At 38.3% G+C, this 21,321-nt stretch overlaps 1 protein-coding gene across 1 annotated transcript in view; it reads left to right on the top strand.

Moving 5' to 3' along the window:
• RIOK3 (RIO kinase 3) overlaps positions 1-20,972 on the top strand; it is a 28,052-nt gene extending 7,080 nt beyond the window's left edge. Inside the window, exons 2-13 of the mRNA XM_064379340.1 lie at positions 2,368-2,483; positions 3,087-3,232; positions 3,322-3,429; positions 3,635-3,744; positions 5,237-5,380; positions 6,801-6,928; positions 12,417-12,614; positions 13,922-14,081; positions 15,645-15,725; positions 15,818-15,907; positions 17,167-17,274; positions 19,004-20,972. Of these exons, the coding sequence (XP_064235410.1) occupies positions 2,368-2,483; positions 3,087-3,232; positions 3,322-3,429; positions 3,635-3,744; positions 5,237-5,380; positions 6,801-6,928; positions 12,417-12,614; positions 13,922-14,081; positions 15,645-15,725; positions 15,818-15,907; positions 17,167-17,274; positions 19,004-19,111 (1,497 nt within the window). The 3' untranslated portion in view covers positions 19,112-20,972. The remainder of the gene's footprint in view (positions 1-2,367; positions 2,484-3,086; positions 3,233-3,321; positions 3,430-3,634; positions 3,745-5,236; positions 5,381-6,800; positions 6,929-12,416; positions 12,615-13,921; positions 14,082-15,644; positions 15,726-15,817; positions 15,908-17,166; positions 17,275-19,003) is intronic.
• The last annotated feature ends 349 nt before the right edge of the window (positions 20,973-21,321 follow it).

The following is a 21,321-nucleotide window of genomic DNA, read 5'->3' as shown; positions in this document are numbered from 1 at the left end:
TTCAAATGTTGTCTGTTATGAAACTGTTAGTCATTGCCAAATGTGATTGAGAATTTTGAGTTAGACGGTCATCTGCCTTTTGGAACTTGGACTATAAAACTGATCAGATGAAACATTTCTAGGCTAAACACCATTGTATCTTCTACCTAGAGGATGAAGTCAGCAGAGTCATGAGGCCAAAAAATTAGCTATATTCTCCAGATTAGAGAAAGCTTCAAGATTCTAGACCTTAAAATCCTTACCAGGAGAGTTCTCCACTCAATTACAGATAAGCTCTGAGTGAATGAGAGTCACACCAGACCTTCAGAAGACTCTTCTCTCCAAGTCTGGCCTTACAGAAGGCTGGAACAGTTCTGCGATAGTGTTTGTAGGTGTGTGCTAGGTACCAAGTGTATTTCCTCAGTCTCAGGGTGAGACTAGATAAAACTTGATTCTCATTCACTCAGGCATAAATATAGTTATCATTTGTCACCCTTAAGGTGCTCCACCCAAACAACCTGAGCCAAGTAAATTCCTGAATGTCAATACTGTGGAATCTTAACAAAGGTCACTTGCCCAGTTGTCTCTGAGTGTCATGCAACAAACAAGTCTTTAGACCAACTAGAGGGCCTACACTGGCTGAACTTGATCAAATAATTTTGTGGCTAAAACAGATATCATTTTATGCTGTATTCTAAATTAGATACTCAGTAGTAGTTAAGGAATGAGTTTGGACTTCATCCTAAAAGCAATGGGAAAGAATAAAAGAGATTTTGATTTTGAGTAAGGAGATGGAACTAATCACATCTGCATTTTAGAACAATTATTGTGTTATGGTGTGGAGAATGGAAACTAGCAAGATTGAGAGCAGAAGATTCGTTAGGATGCGCTGAAAGTAACCCAGTGAATGGGATACCTTGGAGTAGAATTATGGAAGAGGGATGGAAAGAACTGGACAAGTTCAGGAGCTGCTTAGACATCTTAACTTTAAAGGTCTTAGTCACTAGGCTATAAGATATAATCATTTGCTGCTGCTGAGGAAAGTATCTTGCTCCCTCAAAAATTATGAATTTCAAATAAACCTACAGTTTGATTTCAAGAAGGCTGAGGCAGTGGTATGTCACTGAGGAAGGCCAACTGGGTCTGACAGAATATTACTGTGCTGTGTTGGTATTGTTTTAAGAGCCTGTTTCTCAGCTTCTGAAGTTCAGAAATAAAATTTTGGGGCTGGGCATGGTGGCTCACACCTGTAATCCCAGTATTTTGGAAGGCTGAGGCGGGCAGATCACCTGAGGTTAGGAATTCGAGACCAGCCTGGACAACATGGCAAAACCCTATCTCTACTAAAAATGCAAAAATTAGTGGGCGTGGTGGCTCACACCTGTAATCCCAGCTACTCAGGAGGCTAAGGCAGGAGAATTACTTAAACCTGGGAAGATGGAGGTTGCAGTGAGCCAAGATCATGCCACAGCACTTCAGCCTGGGTGACAGAGGAGACTCTGTCTCCAAATAAAAAAAGAGATAAAATAAAAACTGAAATTTTTGTTGATTGTTCTTGCTTTTTGTTTGTATATGTATGGCAGGGAGTCTCACTCTGTCACCCAGACTGGAGTGCAGTGGCGTAATCTTGGCTCACTGCAACCTTAACCTGCTAGGGTGATTCTCATGCCTCAGTCTCCTGAGTAGCTGGGACTACAGGCATGCGCCACCACACCCAGCTAATTTTTTTGTATTTTTGGTAGATATGGGGTTTCACCATGTTGGCCAGGCTGGTCTTGAATTCCTGACCTCAGTGATCTGCCTGCGCTGGCCTCCCGAAGTGCCAACGCAGGATTACAGGCCTGAGCCACCACACCTGGCCTGTTTTTATTTTTGTTTTTAGTATATTCTAAGATGTCTTGAGAGGGGCTGACGTAATTTGTACACTTCAATGGCTCAGTATTTAAATTAAAATGAGTTATATAACTTTTCATTAGGCTTCAAATTGTGCTAGTTGGTATAGTCTATTCCTGTAAGAAAATCTACATGGGAAATCAGATTATAAGCAGAAAGTAGCTTGGTGAGCAAGGAATTGGAACAAGAGGAATTACATTAACTCATTAGCTACTGGGGGGATGCTATAAAAACTTGATGCTTCCCCTCAGCTTTAAGGATATACTTACTTAGCAGGCTAAAAAGCGCTTTGGGCTGTTTTAGTTTACATGTATCCTTGAATAAATTTGACCTGGGAGATATTTTTCCTTTTGAGATGATTTCTGCAAATAGCTAATTGTTCATTTTTGGTTTTTAACTACATAGTTTAATTCTCAAAGATAACCTTCTTTGTAAAATGAGAGGTACTTTAATTCATTATGATGAATTGAGCTGTTCTTTTTTCTTTTTTAATAGTGTCCATGGGCTGTCCCTCAAAATACAATATCTTGTTCTTTGGCTGATGTAATGAGTGAACAGCTGGCCAAAGAATTGCAGTTAGAAGAAGAAGCTGCTGTTTTTCCTGAAGTTGCGTAAGTAAAATTCACAAAATACTTTATCTAGCAACTTATTATAGCAAACTTTTAGGATTTGATGAGTAATTGTCATGACAAGTGGTTAGGAAAAAGCAGTACAGAAGAAAGCACCATGCTGAGAGTCCACTGATACTTGAATTTTGGTCCAGAGTCTGCATTGGTTTTCATTATTATCTTGGACAAACCACTGTTTCTGTGGGTTTTAGTTATTTCATGTTAATGCCACAGTTGAACTAGACGAGGTACAGATTTGATCAAGTGTTTATAGTTTATCTTTTCATGAATATGTATCTGTTCTTTCATTATGGGTAAGTGAAACATCCAGACTTGCATTCAGAACAAATGAATTCTAGATCTCAGTTTGGATTTTATTATAGAACCTTTAGCTTTCTCTCCCAGCTCTCTTAATCCTAGTTGGTACTCCTACAGGTGCATGCCATTGATCTTAAGGCTAGCTGTGCAAGAGAATGTGAATGGTTTGATAGAGTTCTTTCCCATTGTTCAATTTTAACATGGAAAAGGCAGCTCTTACTCTCATAATTGGCAACCTCTGTTTACTTAAGCATGTTATATTAGTATATATTGCCTTATTTTGAATAGTGTTGCTGAAGGACCATTTATTACTGGAGAAAACATTGATACTTCCAGTGACCTTATGCTGGCTCAGATGCTACAGATGGAATTTGACAGAGAATATGACGCACAGCTTAGGCGTGAAGAAAAAAAATTCAATGGAGATAGCAAAGGTACTATAACCTTACTGTGACAACTCCATTGAGTGGTTGTGCTCATAATGTGCTCCTAAGTAAATTTTCAACTATTTTTGCTTTTTAAGTTTCCATTTCCTTTGAAAATTATCGAAAAGTGCATCCTTATGAAGACAGCGATAGCTCTGAAGATGAGGTTGACTGGCAGGATACTCGTGATGATCCCTACAGACCAGGTACCAAAGCTTTTATTTTCTGGGGGCAGCAAAATAGAGGTATAGGAAGACTAATTTTTCCAATGAACTCTTTTAGTTTTATATTTTTCTTTGAATCTCATTTGGTAATTTACTCTTAGATTCAAATGTCTTTTCAGACAACATTGAATGCAGCAATGTAGTCTTTGCTATTTTTATATACCTGGCTTGTTTTAATTGCCTTTAGCAAAACCGGTTCCCACTCCTAAAAAGGGCTTTATTGGAAAAGGAAAAGATATCACCACCAAACATGATGAAGTAGTATGTGGGAGAAAGAATACAGCAAGAATGGAAAATGTAAGTTACAGAAAGTATCTATCTCTGAATTTAAAGTTTTGTTTGAATACGTTTTAAAAACAGGATTCTAAATATAATATCTTAGATTTCTAAAAATACCTTTTTTCCTTTCTAAAGATGTTTTAAGATAATAATACATCAGTATCATGGAAACTGAGACATTAATGAAAATACAAAGTACCTCAGAATAAAATTCTGTAGCAGCATCGAAAAACTAATTTAACTCACATTGATTCTAAAATTAATAGTTATTATGAAAATAACATTTATTCTTCAGCATATTTCTATAAAATAGCATCCCTACCCAAAAAAACAGAACAGTGGTGATGGGGGAATATGAATGGGAGGGAGAAATATTTTTCACCGTATCCCCTTTTGTGCTTTTTGAATTTATTATCTTGTGCCTGAACTACCTGTGCAAAATCAGAAGTAAAGTGTAATTTTTAAAAATAGCATTCTAGGCCGAGCTCACGCCTATAATCCCAGCACTTTGAGAGGCCGAGGCAGGTGGATTACGAGGTCAGGAGTTCGAGACCAGCCTGGCTAACATGGTGAAACCCCATTTCTACTAAACATACAAAAAATTAGCAGGGCGTAGTGGTACATGCCTGTAATCCCAGCTGCTTGGAAGGCTGAGATAGGAGAATCACTTGAACCCAGGAGACGGAGGTTGTAGTGAGCCGAGACCAAACCATCGCACTCTAGTCTGGGCGACAGAGCGAGACTCCATCTCAAAAAATATATACATAGCATTCTAAATCCTTTATAAATCTCATAGTTAATATATTACACATTTAAATTTTAAAGCACAAATGTTTGTTAAGTAAACATATATTTGAAATGATATCATTTCTAGAAATATTCCAGGTCTGATTCTAGAACAGTTCTGTCCAATAGAACTTTCTGTGGTAATGGAAATGTTCTATATGTGCGTTGTTCAATATGGTAGCCACATTTGCTACTGAGGACTTGAAATTTGGGTGGTGTAATGGAGGAACTGAATTTTTAATTTAATTAACTTAAATATCCAAATGTGGCTAGTGGCTACCTAACTGAATCACACAGTTCCAGAACGTAATTGTCACGGTGTGGACATAGTCTGCTATAACAACCCATTCTTCACAAATAATTACAAAATTGTATTTGGTAAGATTTAGTGTAGCCTTCACAGTACAATATTTTGTCCTTTGTCTAAAAGCAAGGTACAACTCATATGCCAAAAGTTGTACCTTAGTTTTGGATGCAATGAGATGTTTTCTATGCATAGAATAAATGCCTTCCTTTGGGTTGTAATTTCTTAAATAATATTGCTCCTCTTTCTATGAGTTAATTAATTTTTTCTCTATAGTAGCTATGAGTTCTGCTTTTCTAGTATGATCATCTGTTGAGTCAGAAATTAATTAAAGACTACACATTTGTTTTTTTTGTTTTGTTTTGTTGTTTTACTGTCCCTATTTTAAAGTATTTAGATGCTAATTCTTCTTTTTGGCAGTTTGCACCTGAGTTTCAGGTAGGGGATGGAATTGGAATGGATTTAAAACTATCAAACCATGTTTTCAATGCTTTAAAACAACATGCCTACTCAGAAGAACGTCGAAGTGCCCGCCTACATGAAAAAAAGGAGCATTCAACAGCAGTAAGGATTTATAGATTTTTTTTTTCTTTTTTACTAGGAAGATTCATATTTGAAAACTTGGGGGAAGAAAAAAACTTCATGTTTGATATTTTTTATGAGATTGGCTTTTCAAATTAAAGATGTAAATAGGGCCGGGCGTGGTGGCTCACGCCTGTAATCCCAACATTTTGGGAGGCCAAGGCGGGTGGATCACGAGGTCAAGAGATCAAGACCATCCTGGTCAACATGGTGAAACCCCATCTATACTAAAAATACAAAAAATTAGCTGGACACGGTGGTGCGTGCCTGTAATCCCAGCTACTCAGGAGGCTGAGGCAGGAGAATTGCCTGAACCCAGGAGGCGGAGGTTGCGATGAGCCGAAATCGCGCCATTGCACTCCAGCCTGGGTATCAAGAGCGAAACTCCGTCTCAAAAAAAAAAAAGATGTAAATAAAGCCAGGCCCTGTGGCACCCACCTGTAATCCCACTACTTTGGGAGACAGAGACAGGAGGATTACTTGAGCCAAGGAGTGCGAGAATAGCTCAGGCAATATAATGACCCCCAGCTCTACGAAAAAAATTAGCTGGGCATTGTGGCACACACCTGTGGTCCCAATTACTTGGGAGGCTGAGGTGGGAGGATCACTCGAGCCCAAGAAGTCAAGGCTGCAGTGAACCATGTTTGTACCACTGTACTGTAGACTGGGTGACAGAGGAAGACCCTGACTCAAAAAAAAAAAAAAAAGAGAAATGTAAATAAGCCAGGTGATGTGGCTCCTAGCACTTTGGGAGGCCAAGGTGGAAGGATTGCTTGAGCCCAGGAGTTCGAGGCCAGCCTGGGCAACATTGGGAAACCCTGGGAGACCCTGTCTCTGCAAAAAAAGTAAAAATTAGCTGGGCATCCAGCATGGTGGTATGCAACTGTAGTCCCAGCTACTCAGGAGGCTGAGGTGGGAGGATCACTTGAACTTGAGTCCAGGAATTCGATGCTGCAGTGAGCTATAATCATGTCACTGCATTCCATCCTGGACAACAGAGTGAGACCCTGTCTCTCTCTCTCTCTAAAAAAAAGATATTAGGCTGGGCTTGGTGGCTCACGCCTATAATCCCAGCACTTTAGGAGACTGAGGCGGGTGGATCAAGAGGTCAGGAGTTCAAGACCAGCCTGGCCAACATGGTAAAATCCCGTCTCTACTAAAAATACAAAAATTAGCCAGGCATGGTGGCAGGCACCTATAATACCAGCTACTCGGGAGACTGAGGCAGGAGAATTGCTTGAACCCAGGAGGTGGAGGTTGCAGTGAGCTAAAATTGTGCCATTGCACTCCAGCCTGGGCAACAAGAGGAAGACTCTGTCTCAAAAAAAAAATATTTGAAGTAGCTCAGAATATGTTTTGTAATTAGCAGTTATTTTCACTTACAGTGCTTTATCTCTTGCAGGAAAAAGCAGTTGATCCTAAGACACGTTTACTTATGTATAAAATGGTGAACTCTGGAATGCTGGAGACAATCACTGGCTGTATTAGTACAGGAAAGGAATCTGTTGTCTTTCATGCATATGGAGGGAGGTAAATGAGCAAAATATGATACCATCATATGAAAAAAAGCTTAGTCTCTTCTCAAGATTAATGGATTTACAGAGAATCAGATAATGCTGCATGGCAAGCAGAGTAACTTTAATTTTTAAAGTGTTAACTGTAGAAAGTCTAGGTAATATAGGAACATATAAAGAAAAACACATCCTGTTACTACCACACAGAGATAATCATTAATAATTTTGGGTAGACTCATCCAGTTTTTTTAGTGCATATATTATTTTCTTTCTTTCTTTTTTTTCTTTTTTGAAATAGAGTTTCACTCTTGTTGCCCAGGCTGGAGTGGAATGACGGGATCTCGGCTCACTGCAACCTCTACTTCCGAGGTTCAAGTGATTCTTCTTTCTCAGCCTCCCGAGTAGCTGGGATTACAGGTGTATGCCGCCATGGCTGGCTAATTTTTGTATTTTTTTAGTTGAGATGGGGTTTCATCATATTGGTCAGGCTAGTCTCAAACTCCTGACTCAGGTGATCCACCCGCCTCTGCCTCCCCAAGTGCTGGGATTACAGGCGTGAGCCACCATGCCCAGCCGCATATATTATTTTCTACACTGTTGTAATTATACTGTATTATACAGGAAAGTGCATGGGGCAAAGCAAAATTTGAACCTGGACCTGGGTTTGACCCAAAACTCATTTTATAATGCAAGCATTATAATAAATTTCTTATTTGATGATTTTATGCCATTTTACATTTTAAACACCTTACTTTTGTCACAAGGGCTTAGATAAAGAATGACATGGGAAGGGAAATATTTTTTAAGTGGAGCCTGTTTAGAGAATGTCCTTAAGCCAGGAACATTAGATCATCTGGTTACTTACCATTGAACTCAACCTGCAATGCACCATCTCAGCTATTCCTTTATCTTAACACCATTTACAAAAATGTTAAGATAGATTACAGAAGTTGTTCCAGTTTTTTTTTAATTTAGAAGTTATTTATTGTGTACTTAAGAGGATTTAAGTGTTTATTAGTCAACTCCTTTTCTTTAGTTTTCTTAACTACTTAACTAGTCTTTCTTTTTAGATAAGACTTATACGTATAGTTATATATCAAATTGTAGTGTCAAGTCACAAAATGAATAGGATAAAAATGAATGTAAGGGCAAAACTTAACATTTGAGCTTACATTTTTTAAGCTATCTGGAACAAGTCACTAAAACTCATTTAAAAACTGAATTTCACCTTCTAGGATTTTTTGGGGGGATAAAAGAGATCATATTTGATAATACCTGGTAATAACCTTAATGATCATTTATTTCTTCCTTATGTTAAGCTTTCTTTTTCCCTTTGCAAATCTCAAATGAAGGTTCAAAGACCAGACAAATATTTTTAAATGGTACAGGTTATTTTAAAATGAGAGATTACTCATGGTGGTAAATTAACACTACAGAAACGAATTAAATGAAAAGTAGCTTTCATATTGCCTATCCTCACCCCATAGGTCTTCTCTACTGAATTAACTGCTATACACAGGTTTTAGTCTTCCAGAAATTTTTTTTTACCATATATTTTTTATTTTGTTTATACAAAAGAGATTATATTTTGCATTCAGGGTCTTATGTAATCTATATTCTAGCTTATTCCACACCCATTTTTAAAATAGTACATTCCATTGTGTAAATTCCTTTATGGGAATATCATTGTACATATATCTTGGTATGCTTTTGCAAACATATCCTTTAGCTACGGTTCTAACAATGAAATTGCTGGGGCGAAGACTAGTATGCATTTTTCCTCTTTTTGTTAAATAGTGGAAGGCCTCAATGAATGGAGAGTATCTGATTTTGCTCACTGTTTGGGCCCCTGAGCTGGTTATTGTAGCAAGCGTATTTCTTGATTTTTTTTTTTACTTAAAAATTGCTTTAAAATTCAGAAAACTTTTTCTTGTATGTCATCCTAAAGGCCAAAATTTTTAATTTGTGTTTATCTTTAAATAGAGGAAATGTAATTTTCCCTATTAACTAGTCAGAAATGCAGGTTGTGTACATTCTGAATGTTGGTAGATATTGCCTAATTGCCTTATAAGAAGGTTCACCAATTTATACTGCTGCCAACAGTATAAGCTTCTTTTCCTCTTCTTTTCTTTTTTTTTTTTTTGAGATTGAGTCTTGCTTTGTCACCCAAACTGGAGTGCAGTGGCATGATCTCGGTCTACTGCAACCTGATTTCCCAGGTTCAAAGGATTCTCCTGCCTTAGCCTCCTGAGTAGCTGGGATTACAGGCTCCCACTACCTGGCTAATTTTTGTATTTTTAGTAGAGGCAGGGTTTCATTTCACCCTGTTGGCCAGGCTGGTCTCGAACTCCTGACCTCATGATCCGCCCACCTCAGCCTCCCACAGTGATGGGATTACAGGCGTGATCCACTGTCCCCAGCCCAAAGCACTGGTTTCTATCACTCTCAGGTTGGTCAGGCAATCAACAATTGTTCAAACAGTAATTTGTGCTAATCAGGGAATAAAATATAAGACATGTTTCTTACTCTCAAAGAGCTTAAGCTTTAGTGAAAAGGAGAACATTATAGTAAGAACCATTATGGTCAATGAAAGATAATTATATAATAGAGTGCACAGTTATACAAATGAGACCTCATATGGGATAGGAACAGAAAATTAACACAATAATTGCCAGGTACATTCAGGGAAGATACCCGTGAAATTGGATCTCAGTCTGGATTTTAAAAATAGGTTAAAAAAAATCCAGTGTTGAGTATAAAAAGCTAGTTGCAGAATATACATACAGTATATCATCTATTTAAATTTTTTAAGTCATACAGAAAATTACATAGATGTTTACTTTATAGATGCTTGTCGATACTTATATATTATTTTTTGAAAGAGACTAGAAATGCTAGAAATAAAGCATTTATGATAGTTACTGCCTTTGGTGAGTTGAGATGGGGAACGGTAATCAGAGAGAACTTCAGCGTCATCTGTACTGTTTCATCCTTTAAGAAAAAGGCTAAGGGTGGGAGGGTTGACGTTTAGGCACTGAGAAGATGAAGAAGGTATATGTTTAGAGGGTAGTAGGAAGTAAAGCTGTGTAAGGGAACTGGAAATTGGTGAAGAGGACCTTAAAAGCTAGGCAGAGGGATGTGTTATTTGCTAAGAAACAGGATATTTTTGTAGTAGGAGAATGACAAGGTAAATCTTATAAATTAGATTTGATCCTAGAGTCCAAGTAAGGAATCTCTTGTATGGTATTTTTGCTAAGGCCTCACCTATGTGGTTAAACTAGTCCAATGACAAGGAGCGTATCTCAAAATCTAGCCTATTCTGTCATAATGTCTTTTAAGTTATTAGAGATTTCTTCTCTGAATAGAGTCTCTAATCTGTCTTCCTGAAAACTGTGTCATCTGTTAACCAAATAGTTGAGCAGCTGTCATGTACCAGGTACTCTTCTAGGTACTAGGGATACAACAATGAATGGTACAAGGAAGGTCTCTACCCTAATGGAATGTGCTTCCCCCTGTCCTCTACCCTCCTCCATGACAATAATAAACAAAAAATATCAGATATATGCTATGCAGATAGTTAAAATAGGATGATGTCATAGTAACAGGCTGACTAGCTTTGTTAGTAGGACAGGGAAGACTTCTCCAATGAAGTGACATGCAAATGACACATCTAGGATACATCAAAGATCAGGTGGATGGGCATTTTGAACTAGAGAACAGCTAGCGCTAATGCCTTAGGACGGGTACAAAGTATCTTTGAGGGAGCATAAGAAACCCAGTCTACCTGGAGCTACGATGTGAACAGGAGAGGGGGCTGGAGGAGTAAGCACAGGCTGGACCAGGTAGGATTTATTAGGCCAGGGTAAGGAGTCTGCTCTTTAACTGCTCTGGGAATCAAAGCTATGAGTTGATTCTTATTTTCAAAAGATTGCTGTGTGGAAAATGAATTATAGGAGGAGAAGAGAAGAGGCAGTAAGATCAGTTAAAACGTTATAGTATAAATGAGAAATGGTGAAGGTTTGGACTAAGGAGAGGCAGTGGAAGTGAAGAGTAGGAGAGCACTGGTGTGTGTTTTGAAGGTAGGGGAACAGCATATGCTGTTGGATTGGATGTGGGTGTAAGAGGATAGACTGGGGCTAGAGCAGCTGACGGTGGTGCCATTTAATGAGGTGAGAGCCTGGGGAAGGGTGGAGTGAGAACTCAGCATGAGTTTGTTTTGGGCATGTTAAATTTGAGATGCCTGGTAGGCTTCTAGGTGATGGCATGTAGGAGTTGGATAAATGGGCCTGAAGTTCTAGGGAAAGTCAGGACTGGGATAGAAATGTGGGAGTTATCTATATCGAGATGATATTTAGAGCCATGGGGCTAAATGAAGTTGCCCAGGAAGAGAAGGGAGGTTTCCTAGAACCAGGTGAAGGACTTTAACCTTTTGAGACTAAATGGGAGAGGAGGAGTCAGCCGGGAGAATATGGTACAGAAGGAGGTGGGTAGTTTCATTTAGATTCTGTCTTTTGGAAATACAGTTCCTTTCTTTCCCAGATTAAAATCCTATCAGATATCTAAAGGTAAATATTAATATTGTTTCTCATTCCATCCAGCTTTTCATTCCCACTGCCAACCATCAAGACTGAAGCTTACTACTGGGGGACTATTGCTGTAGCATCCTGAGTCAACCCCACACCTGTGGCCTCTCCCTGAGCCTTTCCATGCTGACAATATAATTCTTTTGACCTTCATGAAGTATGCATTTGAGAGAGCCACACTCAGAAGCCCTCACAATTCCCCACCACCTCCAGCAGTTTGTCTAGGCTCTTCACAGATATACCTCTGTCCCATCCTTTAGCTCCAACTTTTTTCATTCTCTCTCCAGCCAAGCCTTAACTATAGTGTTTGTTGTTCATCAGACATGTCTTGTGGTTTCCTGCCTCTGCTTTTGTTCATGCTGTTCAAATTCTACCCATTGTCCTGTTTCTGTTTCAGATGGCACTTGTGCCATGAAGTCTTGCCTGACCTTTCCAGTGAAAAGGGAACTTTCCTATTCATGTCCTTCTTTCATTCTCTGCTGCCACTTTTTGTAGACTTGTGGGGCAGGAACCCTTTTACTCACATTTATGTCTGCTAGGAGTGAAAGAGTTATTTTTTAAAAAGCTGTTTTATTTATGCTTTTATTGAATTTTGCTCCTGAACATATCAGAGAGACCGTAGCCTATTTTCAAGTGCGTATATCTTCATTGTATCTCAAGCTCGATTCCATAGTCATTAAGTAAAGAACATTATGTTACGGATGGTTGAAAATTGATTGACAATTTATTTGTAAGTATGTTTTATTTAAAAAATCAAACCAAAACCTAAGGCTTTATTAAGATCCAAAACTTAACTTTAAAAAGCCAGACTTGACACTGAGAGAAGGTAGATCTAATTTAGTGTTACAGAATCTTTATTTTGAAATTGTTGTTCTTGTGAGCTGGCAACTTACACTGACTTATTTTTTTTCTTCCACTTAGCATGGAGTATGAAAAGGAAGATAGTAAAGTTATACCTACAGAATGTGCCATCAAGGTATTTAAAACAACCCTTAATGAGTTTAAGAATCGTGACAAATATATTAAAGATGATTTCAGGTTTAAAGATCGCTTCAGTAAACTAAATCCACGTAAGATCATCCGCATGTGGGCAGAAAAAGAAATGCACAATCTCACGAGGTAAAGAAAATATTGTGCTAGACATAATCTTGGGTGAATACCTTTCTGCATTAGGATAAAAAAATCCATGCTTGCATTTAAATTCATTTATGGAAATAATGAAGGGCCAGGTGTGTAACCTCAATTCCTACTTTTAGGATGAAAAAGCCATTTTCTTTTTTCTTTCCTCAGTAAAGCTTGAGGGAAATTGGGGCCTTTTCTGCCTTAGACATTTTATCACGTATCTAAATGCCGTTTTTAAATTGCTTTTATTAAGAAGTAAAACTTCCAGCATCCAATTAGGCTTCATATTAAAAAAAGGCTTCTTTTTTGTTTTAGAAAATGTTTATTACATTTAGTTTAATTTTGTGGGAGTAAGTTCTTTCCAATCAAATTACATTTTGTTTTATTTTTTATACTTGTGTCTGAATTTTCTAAGTAATTTATTTTCTGTCAGATAATTTCTTAACCAAGAAATTCAGTAATAATCCTTCGCATTAAAAACCTTTCCATTATCTTAATCTTTTGAAAGCTTAATTTTAGTTTGTTCTTTTCTAAAGATATTTGCTTTCAAAAGTAATTACTTATATATATTAGTTACAAAATTCCTCTACTGAGAGTTCCTTACTAAAAAAGCCAGACATGGTATGCACATGTACTCCCAGCTACTTGGGAGGGTGAGATGGGAGGATTGCTTGAACCTAGGAGTTCAAAACCAGCCCAAGAAACATAGTGAGACCTTGTCTCAAAAAATAAAAGTAAAAATAAATAAATTCCAGGTAGAATCATTGTCTAGAAGGTCTTGCTGTCCTCCAATCTCTTTTCTATACTGCTGAGAGTCCTGCCTTTCTTAAAATTCTTTAACAGTATTCTATAGTGGAGCTTGCCTGTCTCTGTAGTCTCAGCCCACGTTGCCCTGCCTCCTACTCACAGACCCAGCTATGTTGATTGATATACATTCCCCAAGTGGACTGTGCTCTTGAACACCTCCCTGCATTTCCTTGCACCGTCTTCATCTGGCTAATTCCTGTTCCCCACCTCTTCTTCTAATAAGCCATCCCTGGTGCTATGCTCCTGTAGCTCCTACCCATACCTCTGCCAGTGCATATGTCACGCTGCATTGTACTTGTCTCTTTACTTGTCTGTCATTTCCATCAGTCCATGAGCTTCCTACAGGCAGAGGCTGTGTTTTATTGTCTTTGTATTCCCACACCACAAGGGAAGAACATAGTGCCAGCTCATTGCAGGCCCTAATTAGATATTTTTTGAATAAATGGCATATTTTCTCCTTCTGATCTGTATATTCTTAATCATTTCTTTCTGTATAGAATGCAGAGAGCTGGAATTCCTTGTCCAACAGTTATACTACTCAAGAAACACATTTTAGTTATGTCTTTTATTGGCCATGATCAAGTTCCAGCTCCTAAATTAAAAGAAGTAAAGCTCAGTAGTGAAGAAATGAAAGAAGCCTACTATCAAACTCTTCATGTAAGTTGTCCTTCTAAAAGCATTTACGCACTGCCTTTAAAAAATATTTCCTCTAAACTTTAAAAAAATTTTCCTTAAAGAAGCCAGGCATGGTGGCACACGCCTGTAATCTAGAACTTTGGGAGTCTGAGGTGGGAGGATCACTCGAGCCCAGGAGTTTGAGACCAGTCTGGGCAACATGGTGAAACCCCGTCTCTACTAAAAATACAGAAATAATAGCTGGTCATGATGGCATGCACTTGTAATCCCAGCTACTCATGAGGCTGAGGCAGGGGGATTGCTTGAACCAGGGAGGTGGAGGTTGCAGCAGTGAGCCGAGATCGTGCCACTGCACTCCAGCTTGGGCGACAAAGCGAGACTGTTTTAAAAAATTAAAAATTAGCTGCACATGGTGGCACACACCTGTAGTCCCAGCTACTCAGGAATCTAAGTTGGGAGGATCACTTGCACCCAGGAATTTAAGGCAGCGGTGAGCTATGATTGTGCCACTGCACTCCAGCTTGGGCGAGATACAGAGCAAGACCCTATCTCTTTAAAACAAAAACAAAAACAAAAAAAACCAAGTTCCTAAAATAGTGCTATTTCAAGGTGCTGTAACAAAAACAAGAAGTTTGTGAAGGAATGTTAACACTGAAGAGTTGTTTTTATATCATTATGTGTGTGTCTTAAATAATTTTAGAAAACTCACAGACTTAACCAGGGAAGTCTTTATTGCTAGGATTACTGACATAGTACATGAAGCTATTTTTCACAAAACTTCATTAAATAAAATTTGCTGTTACTACATTTAGCAGATAAAGTGCCTCATTAGTTTGTGTGCTTTCTTGAATGTTATGGTTTTTTGTATTTGTTTCTGTTTTCAAATAAGAGGCAGGGTCTCACAATGTTGCCCAGACTGGTCTCGAACTCCTGGGCTCAAGCCTCCCAGAGTGCTAGGATTACTGGTGTGAGCCACTGCACTCGGCCATTGAATGTTAATAGCTTTAACAGTGAAGGAAAGGAAACAGGTTTGGTCTCATCATAAGAATGTGATGATGAAAACTGAAAATAGTAGGGGGAGTGCAGATGTTAAGTTGGAAGGCATGTGTCGGGAATCTTGAGGAAACTACATTCTTTGAAATAGCAACTGAATTCAATCTGAGGACCTTCTAGGTTGAGAAAATACTCCTAATACTGCCATTATCCCTCTGTGTTTTCGGAGAAACTTAATGTGCTACTTTATGCAGTCTCTGCATGAAGCCGTCATGTAATGCAGCAGTTGGTGTAAATATGGAAATGTTAATCCAAATTAATTTTCAAAGACATAACTAGAAGGGTGATCCACTTTGCCTCCAAAGGAAAACATTGAAAGGAAAATCAAGTGTTTTTCCGGCCTCTGGGAGGTGGGGTCATTGGAGATGAAATAGTGATGAACCTTTCCTATTAAATACTATTAAGGCTGGCAAACAAATGCATTAATGTTGATTTCTACTATAAGAGTGGGAGTGTGTCATCATCAATAATATAACTATATAATGCCACTTAGTTTATTCATTTCCTAATGTAAGCCTTTCCTCTTCACAGTTGATGCAGCAGTTATATAATGAATGTACACTTGTCCATGCTGACCTCAGTGAGTACAACATGCTGTGGCATGCTGGAAAGGTGAGGATAACATTTGGTTGATGTTCAGATTTAATTACTTTAAGTAAATTTTTAAATGTAAATACATGAGTCTGTGTTCTGTATTGAAATAGGTCTGGTTGATTGATGTCAGTCAGTCAGTAGAACCTACCCATCCTCATGGCCTGGAGTTCTTGTTCCGGGACTGCAGGAATGTCTCGCAGGTAAATGTGTAAACCAATATGCCTTTTTTTGTTGGATGTAACAGCTGCAGATATTTTTCTCATTCCTAAGATAAGTAAGAGGACCATATTCTTAGAAATTGAAGGAAGAGATACTGGCTACTTTCAGGACAAGGACAAGGATATAAAGATCAATTTGTCAAATTTCATTTTGCAAGAATTTGATTCCATGTCTCACAGTTAGGTAAAATGTTCGAGGCACAGTGGCTCACGCCTGTAATTTCAGCACTTTGGGAAGCTGAGGTCAGTGGATAACTTGATGTCAGGAGTTCAAAAACAGCCTGGCCAACGTGGTGAAGCCTCATCTCTACCAAAAATACAAAATTAGCCCGGCATGGTGGCCGGCGCCTGTCATCCCAGTTACTCGGGAGGCTGAGGCAGGAGACTCGCTTGAACTTGGGAGGCGGAGGTTGCATTGAGCCAAGAACGTGCCACTGCACTCCAGCCAGCCTGGGCAACAGCAAGACTCCATCTCAGAAAAAAAAAAAAAAGTTCAAGGGAATAAGTGAGTGTTTTGGCTCCTTGTATTTAAGCAGTCAAGTAGACATTTAATGTGTGCATAGTGGTTAAACAGAAGCTGGTATATAGTGTGCCTGCATGCTTGCTGCCATTATTACCATTAAAAGAGGGACAGACTCCATTGTGGGACAGTGTCTGATGACTGTCACTATGAAGCAGGGTAAAAAGATTAGGTAGAAAATAACTAAAAGGTTATTTTATTATATATATATATCTATATATTAATGTGTGTGTGTATATATATATTGGGGAAGATAAAATTCAGTAAGCACAGGGTTAGGTCATACTTGTTTGGCATTTCTAAGGGAAATGAATTGTTGGCAGTAGATTTGGATGGGAATGATCTTTCTAAAGCATAGAATAACTTCATATTGGAAATAACCTCTGAGCCTGCTTGAAATTTTTAATTCATGGAGTTTAGTGAAAGCATTCTCTTTACATATTCAAAGCAATGCCAAGTGGTTTTATATATACCACTTATTTTTATAGCTATAGGAGGTGCAGTGGGATGAACTAACTTCAGAAGGCAGAGTGGATATGTGAGAGGATGAAAAGCAACTAGAACCTGAGAATAGTCCAGCTTGGAATTAGGAAAATCGATGGTTGAAAAATGATGGAAGGAATGTAGTGGTGTCTTTTTGTAAATATGCTTCTTCCTGTTTTTAGTTTATAAGAGAACCTTGCTAGTACTTCTTACTGACGTTCTTGTATTTCCTTACTAGTTTTTCCAGAAAGGAGGAGTCAAGGAAGCCCTTAGTGAACGAGAACTCTTCAATGCTGTTTCAGGCTTAAACATCTCAGCAGATAATGAAGCTGATTTTTTAGCTGAGGTATGTGAGAAACAGCTGTTTTTCACCTTGCTGGTCATGCAGAACTGCATAGAGGAGATAACTGAAACTCAGAGCTAGTTTTATCCGCCCTTTCCCCCAAAACAAAATTAATTTGAGATTTTTCTTTTCTTGAGATGTTTTTGTTTTTTTCTTTCTTTCTTTTTATTCTTTTTTTTTTTTTGAGCCTTGTTTTGTCACCCAGGCTGGAATGCAGTGGCGTGATCTCGGCTCACTGCAACCTCCATCTCTCAGGTTCAAGTGATTTTCCTGCCTCAGCCTCCCGAGTAGCTGGGATTACATGTGTGTGCCACCATGCTTGGCTAATTTTTGTCTTTTTGTTAGAGCAGGGTTTTGCCATGTTGGCCAGGCTGGTCTTGAACTACTGGCCTCAAGAGATCTGCCCACCTCAGCCTCCCAAAGTGCTGGGATTACAAGTGTGAGCCACTGCGCCTGGCCTGTTTATTGTTTTTTTCTATACTTAAAATTCAGAATACACACAGCAAAACATTTATTCAAAGAGGGCACCATTTGGTTAAGATAGGCAAACTGCATGTTTCCAGTAGGCTCCTATTTCCCTTATTTAATGAATGAGGAAGGTCATACAAAAAGCAGTAACATAGGCCAGGCGCGGTGGCTCACGCCTATAATCCCAGCACTTTGGGAGGCCGAGGCGGGTGGATCACGAGGTCAAGAGATCGAGACCATCCTGGTCAACATGGTGAAACCTCATCTCTACTAAAAATGCAAAAATTAGCTGGGCCTGGTGGCGTTCGCCTGTAGTCCCAGCTACTCGGGAGGCTGAGGCAGGAGAATTGCTTGAACCCAGGAGGCAGAGGTTGTGATGAGCTGAGATTGTGCCATTGCACTCCAGCCTGGGTAACAAGAGCGAAACTCCGTCTCAAAAAAAAAAAAGCAGTAACGTGGTCCCTGCCCTTTACTGAACATAGAAAGTTAGACGTGGCCATCCTTGGAACTACCTACTCAGTTATTATAATATCAGATCTAGAGAACCATGAAAAAGCTTTTTCCAGAGAAAGTCTCTTAAAATTAAACAAAATCTAAAAGGTGAAATAGCAGTTAATCATTCCCAACATTATACCAAAGCAGAGAGGGATTGCTGAGTCTGTTCCAGAACTCCCCAGGATGACTTGAGTTTGGTTAAGCTGTGCTGGCAACTAAGGCTAGAAAGAAGTAACAGAAAGACGGTAAATTCAGCCTCCAGCACAATACAGTTGATCAGTAAGTAAGTGATACTGTTGTTTGATGAATGGTAGAATATTCTTTTTCCTGTTTCCTGAATGTTTTATAGAATACATTTTAAACACAGCTGATTCCAATTGCTAGTTGGATAAAGATAGTAATTTTGACCCTTGTAATATAATCAAGTAAAAAAGATACATATATATGACTATATGTGTACACGTGCACACATACACACACATGTATATAGTAATTTCAACTCAAACAATCATTAGGAATAACCTAGTTTGTAAGAGAGTAAAAGTTACTGGCCTAGCCAGGCATGGTGGCTCACTCTTGTTATCCCTGTTACCCCTGTTATCCCAACACTTTGGGAGGCCAAGGTGGGAGGATCTCTTGAGCCCAGGAGTTTTAGACCAGCCTGAGCAATATAGACTCCAAAAATAAAAAAATTACTAGCACAATCTAAAATATGGCTTCTGTGAAAAGTAGGATTTTGACAAATGAATTCAATGTATTAATTTTGTAGATAGAAGCTTTGGAGAAAATGAATGAAGATCACGTTCAGAAGAATGGAAGGAAAGCTGCTTCATTTTTGAAAGATGATGGAGACCCACCAGTACCGTATGATGAATAGCACTGATACCCACTGCTTCAGTGTTAACACACACACCAGTGATTGTCAGCTGCCAATTGCAAATGAAGTTATGGGTGACCTGAAATACCAAAACATGAGGAGTGGACAATGGTGCTTATGTGCTTTCTTCCCCCTTGTAACCCATGTGCCAGATGTGTGGAATTTTTAGCTCAGCATTGAGAGAATAAAATGTCACTACCTCTCATCTTATGAACAGGAAAATATAATTCTTTAACAGCTATAGGTTATCTGGCTGAAATAGACCTTATTTTATGTGACTTGTGGTGTAAAATGTCTTGATTAATTTTTTAAACTTAGGTAACATTTCCAAATATGGGAGGAAAGGACAGGTGTGTTTACAAGGGAGGGTTTCATTACAACATATTTGCTTTATTCACCTCCCTGTTTGGTGTTGAGTCTTTCCTTGAAGATTTTATTGGCCCAGAATTAGCCTTTCTCAATTATGTTTCCAGACTGTGACCATTATTCTAAAGGAAAATATATGTTCTCTATTGGGTAGAACAAATGGAAATTTGGTTTCAGAATGGCTGACAGAAGTAAACATAAGCAATGTAATTTTTGTTGATATATCATGAACAGAATTCTTTTTCCATACTTATATCTAAGAAAAGGCATCATAGGTTTCTGAAAGAGATAAATATATAACAGCTTTTTAACTATCCAGTTAGCTTTCAGTTTTTCTACATTTAGGTAAAATGGTTAGGATATAACTCATGGTGTGGCTGATCTACATTTATCATAAAAATGTAAATTATCTGGAAGGACAGAATATAAGATTTAACCATGTTTGACGTATTTTAGTTAATGAAGCAAAATTTAGTTTACATTTCACTAAAACTGTGTACTTGATTGATTTTCAGAGAAATATAGCAAAATAATTAGAAATACTAAATAATCAGAGGAGGAAAACTATGTATAAAACAATTTAGGGGCCAGGCGCAGTGGACCACACCTGTAATCCCAGCACTTTGGGAGGTTAAGGTGACAGACCACTTGGGGTCAGTAGTTCAAGACCAGCCTGGGCAACATGGTGAAACCCCATCTCTACTAAAAATACAAAAATTAGCTGGGTGTGGTGGCGCTTGCCTGTAATTCCAGCTTCTCAGGAGGCTGAGACAGGAGAATTGCTTGAACCTGGGAAGCGGAGGTTGCATTGAGCTGAGATCATGCCACTGCACTGCAGCCTGGGTGACAGAGTGAGACTCTGTCTCCAAAAAAAAAAAACCAATTTGGATACCAAATTAACCAACTAATTTGAGCTATCTGGCCTTACTTTTAATAGTTTTTAGTATGAGCTGGACACTACTTTCAAAAAAGCAATCACTGTACTAGGAAAGTATATTGGCTTTGTTAAGACTGAAGTTCATTAACTTCAGTGTAATCATTCCTCCTATTAACTGAAATCAGATTGGAACCACTAAAGATCCAAACCTTCTGTCTGGTAATAGAAAGTAAAAATCTAGACATCCTTTACATTTGAAAGTTGTTTTTAACATTATGTTAAAATGCCAAATATGTTCTTTCTAGAAAAATATTTATTTTTGTTTTTGTTGGATAGCTTTTAATTGCATTTCAGTGAAGTGTGATTTTGGGTAGATGCTCATTACGTTTTTGAAAGGTTTACGATTCCAAAATAAAGATTTAGATGACTGGTGATATTGGCTTTACAGAAATTTCAGAGAACTAATTTTTAAAACCATTAGCATTTAGAAATTTTTTTTGTTTTGTTTTCTGACATATTCTGACAAAGATAAGCAAACCACTGCTGTGTGGCATTCTTGGAGTGTGCTATGAATGTGCTTTTTAAGAAATTAAAAATGAAGAGATCATTTTAAAATTGGTTCTTTGTGTGGTGTCTTCCTGTTCCTTATATTAAATTATGTCCTGGTACCAAGTTGCCCTTTCTGTATAAAGTTAGGCAATATTATTTAAGTAGATTATACCCCCTCAACTTCTCATAGTTAGATTTCAATCTCAAATGGCCTACTTCACATTGCAAATAGGTTTTCACCCCCCTTACAGATGAGAGAGTAGATTTTTTTTTCATAGTAGAAAAAGAAAGTGTAAAATATTGGTTTGCTAAGTAAATAAAAAATCAAATACAGGCTGGGCATGGTGGCTCACACTGATAATCCCAATACTTTGGGATTCTGAGGCAGGAGGATCACTTGAGCCTAAGAGTTTGAGAC

This window comes from Aotus nancymaae, unplaced genomic scaffold (assembly GCF_030222135.1).
Source record: "Aotus nancymaae isolate 86718 unplaced genomic scaffold, 86718_ANA_hifiasm-v0.15.2.pri h1tg000020l, whole genome shotgun sequence".
Taxonomy (NCBI): Eukaryota; Metazoa; Chordata; class Mammalia; order Primates; family Aotidae; genus Aotus; species Aotus nancymaae.
Note: the sequence above shows the minus strand (reverse complement) of the source record. Positions and strands in the feature narration are given on the sequence as shown.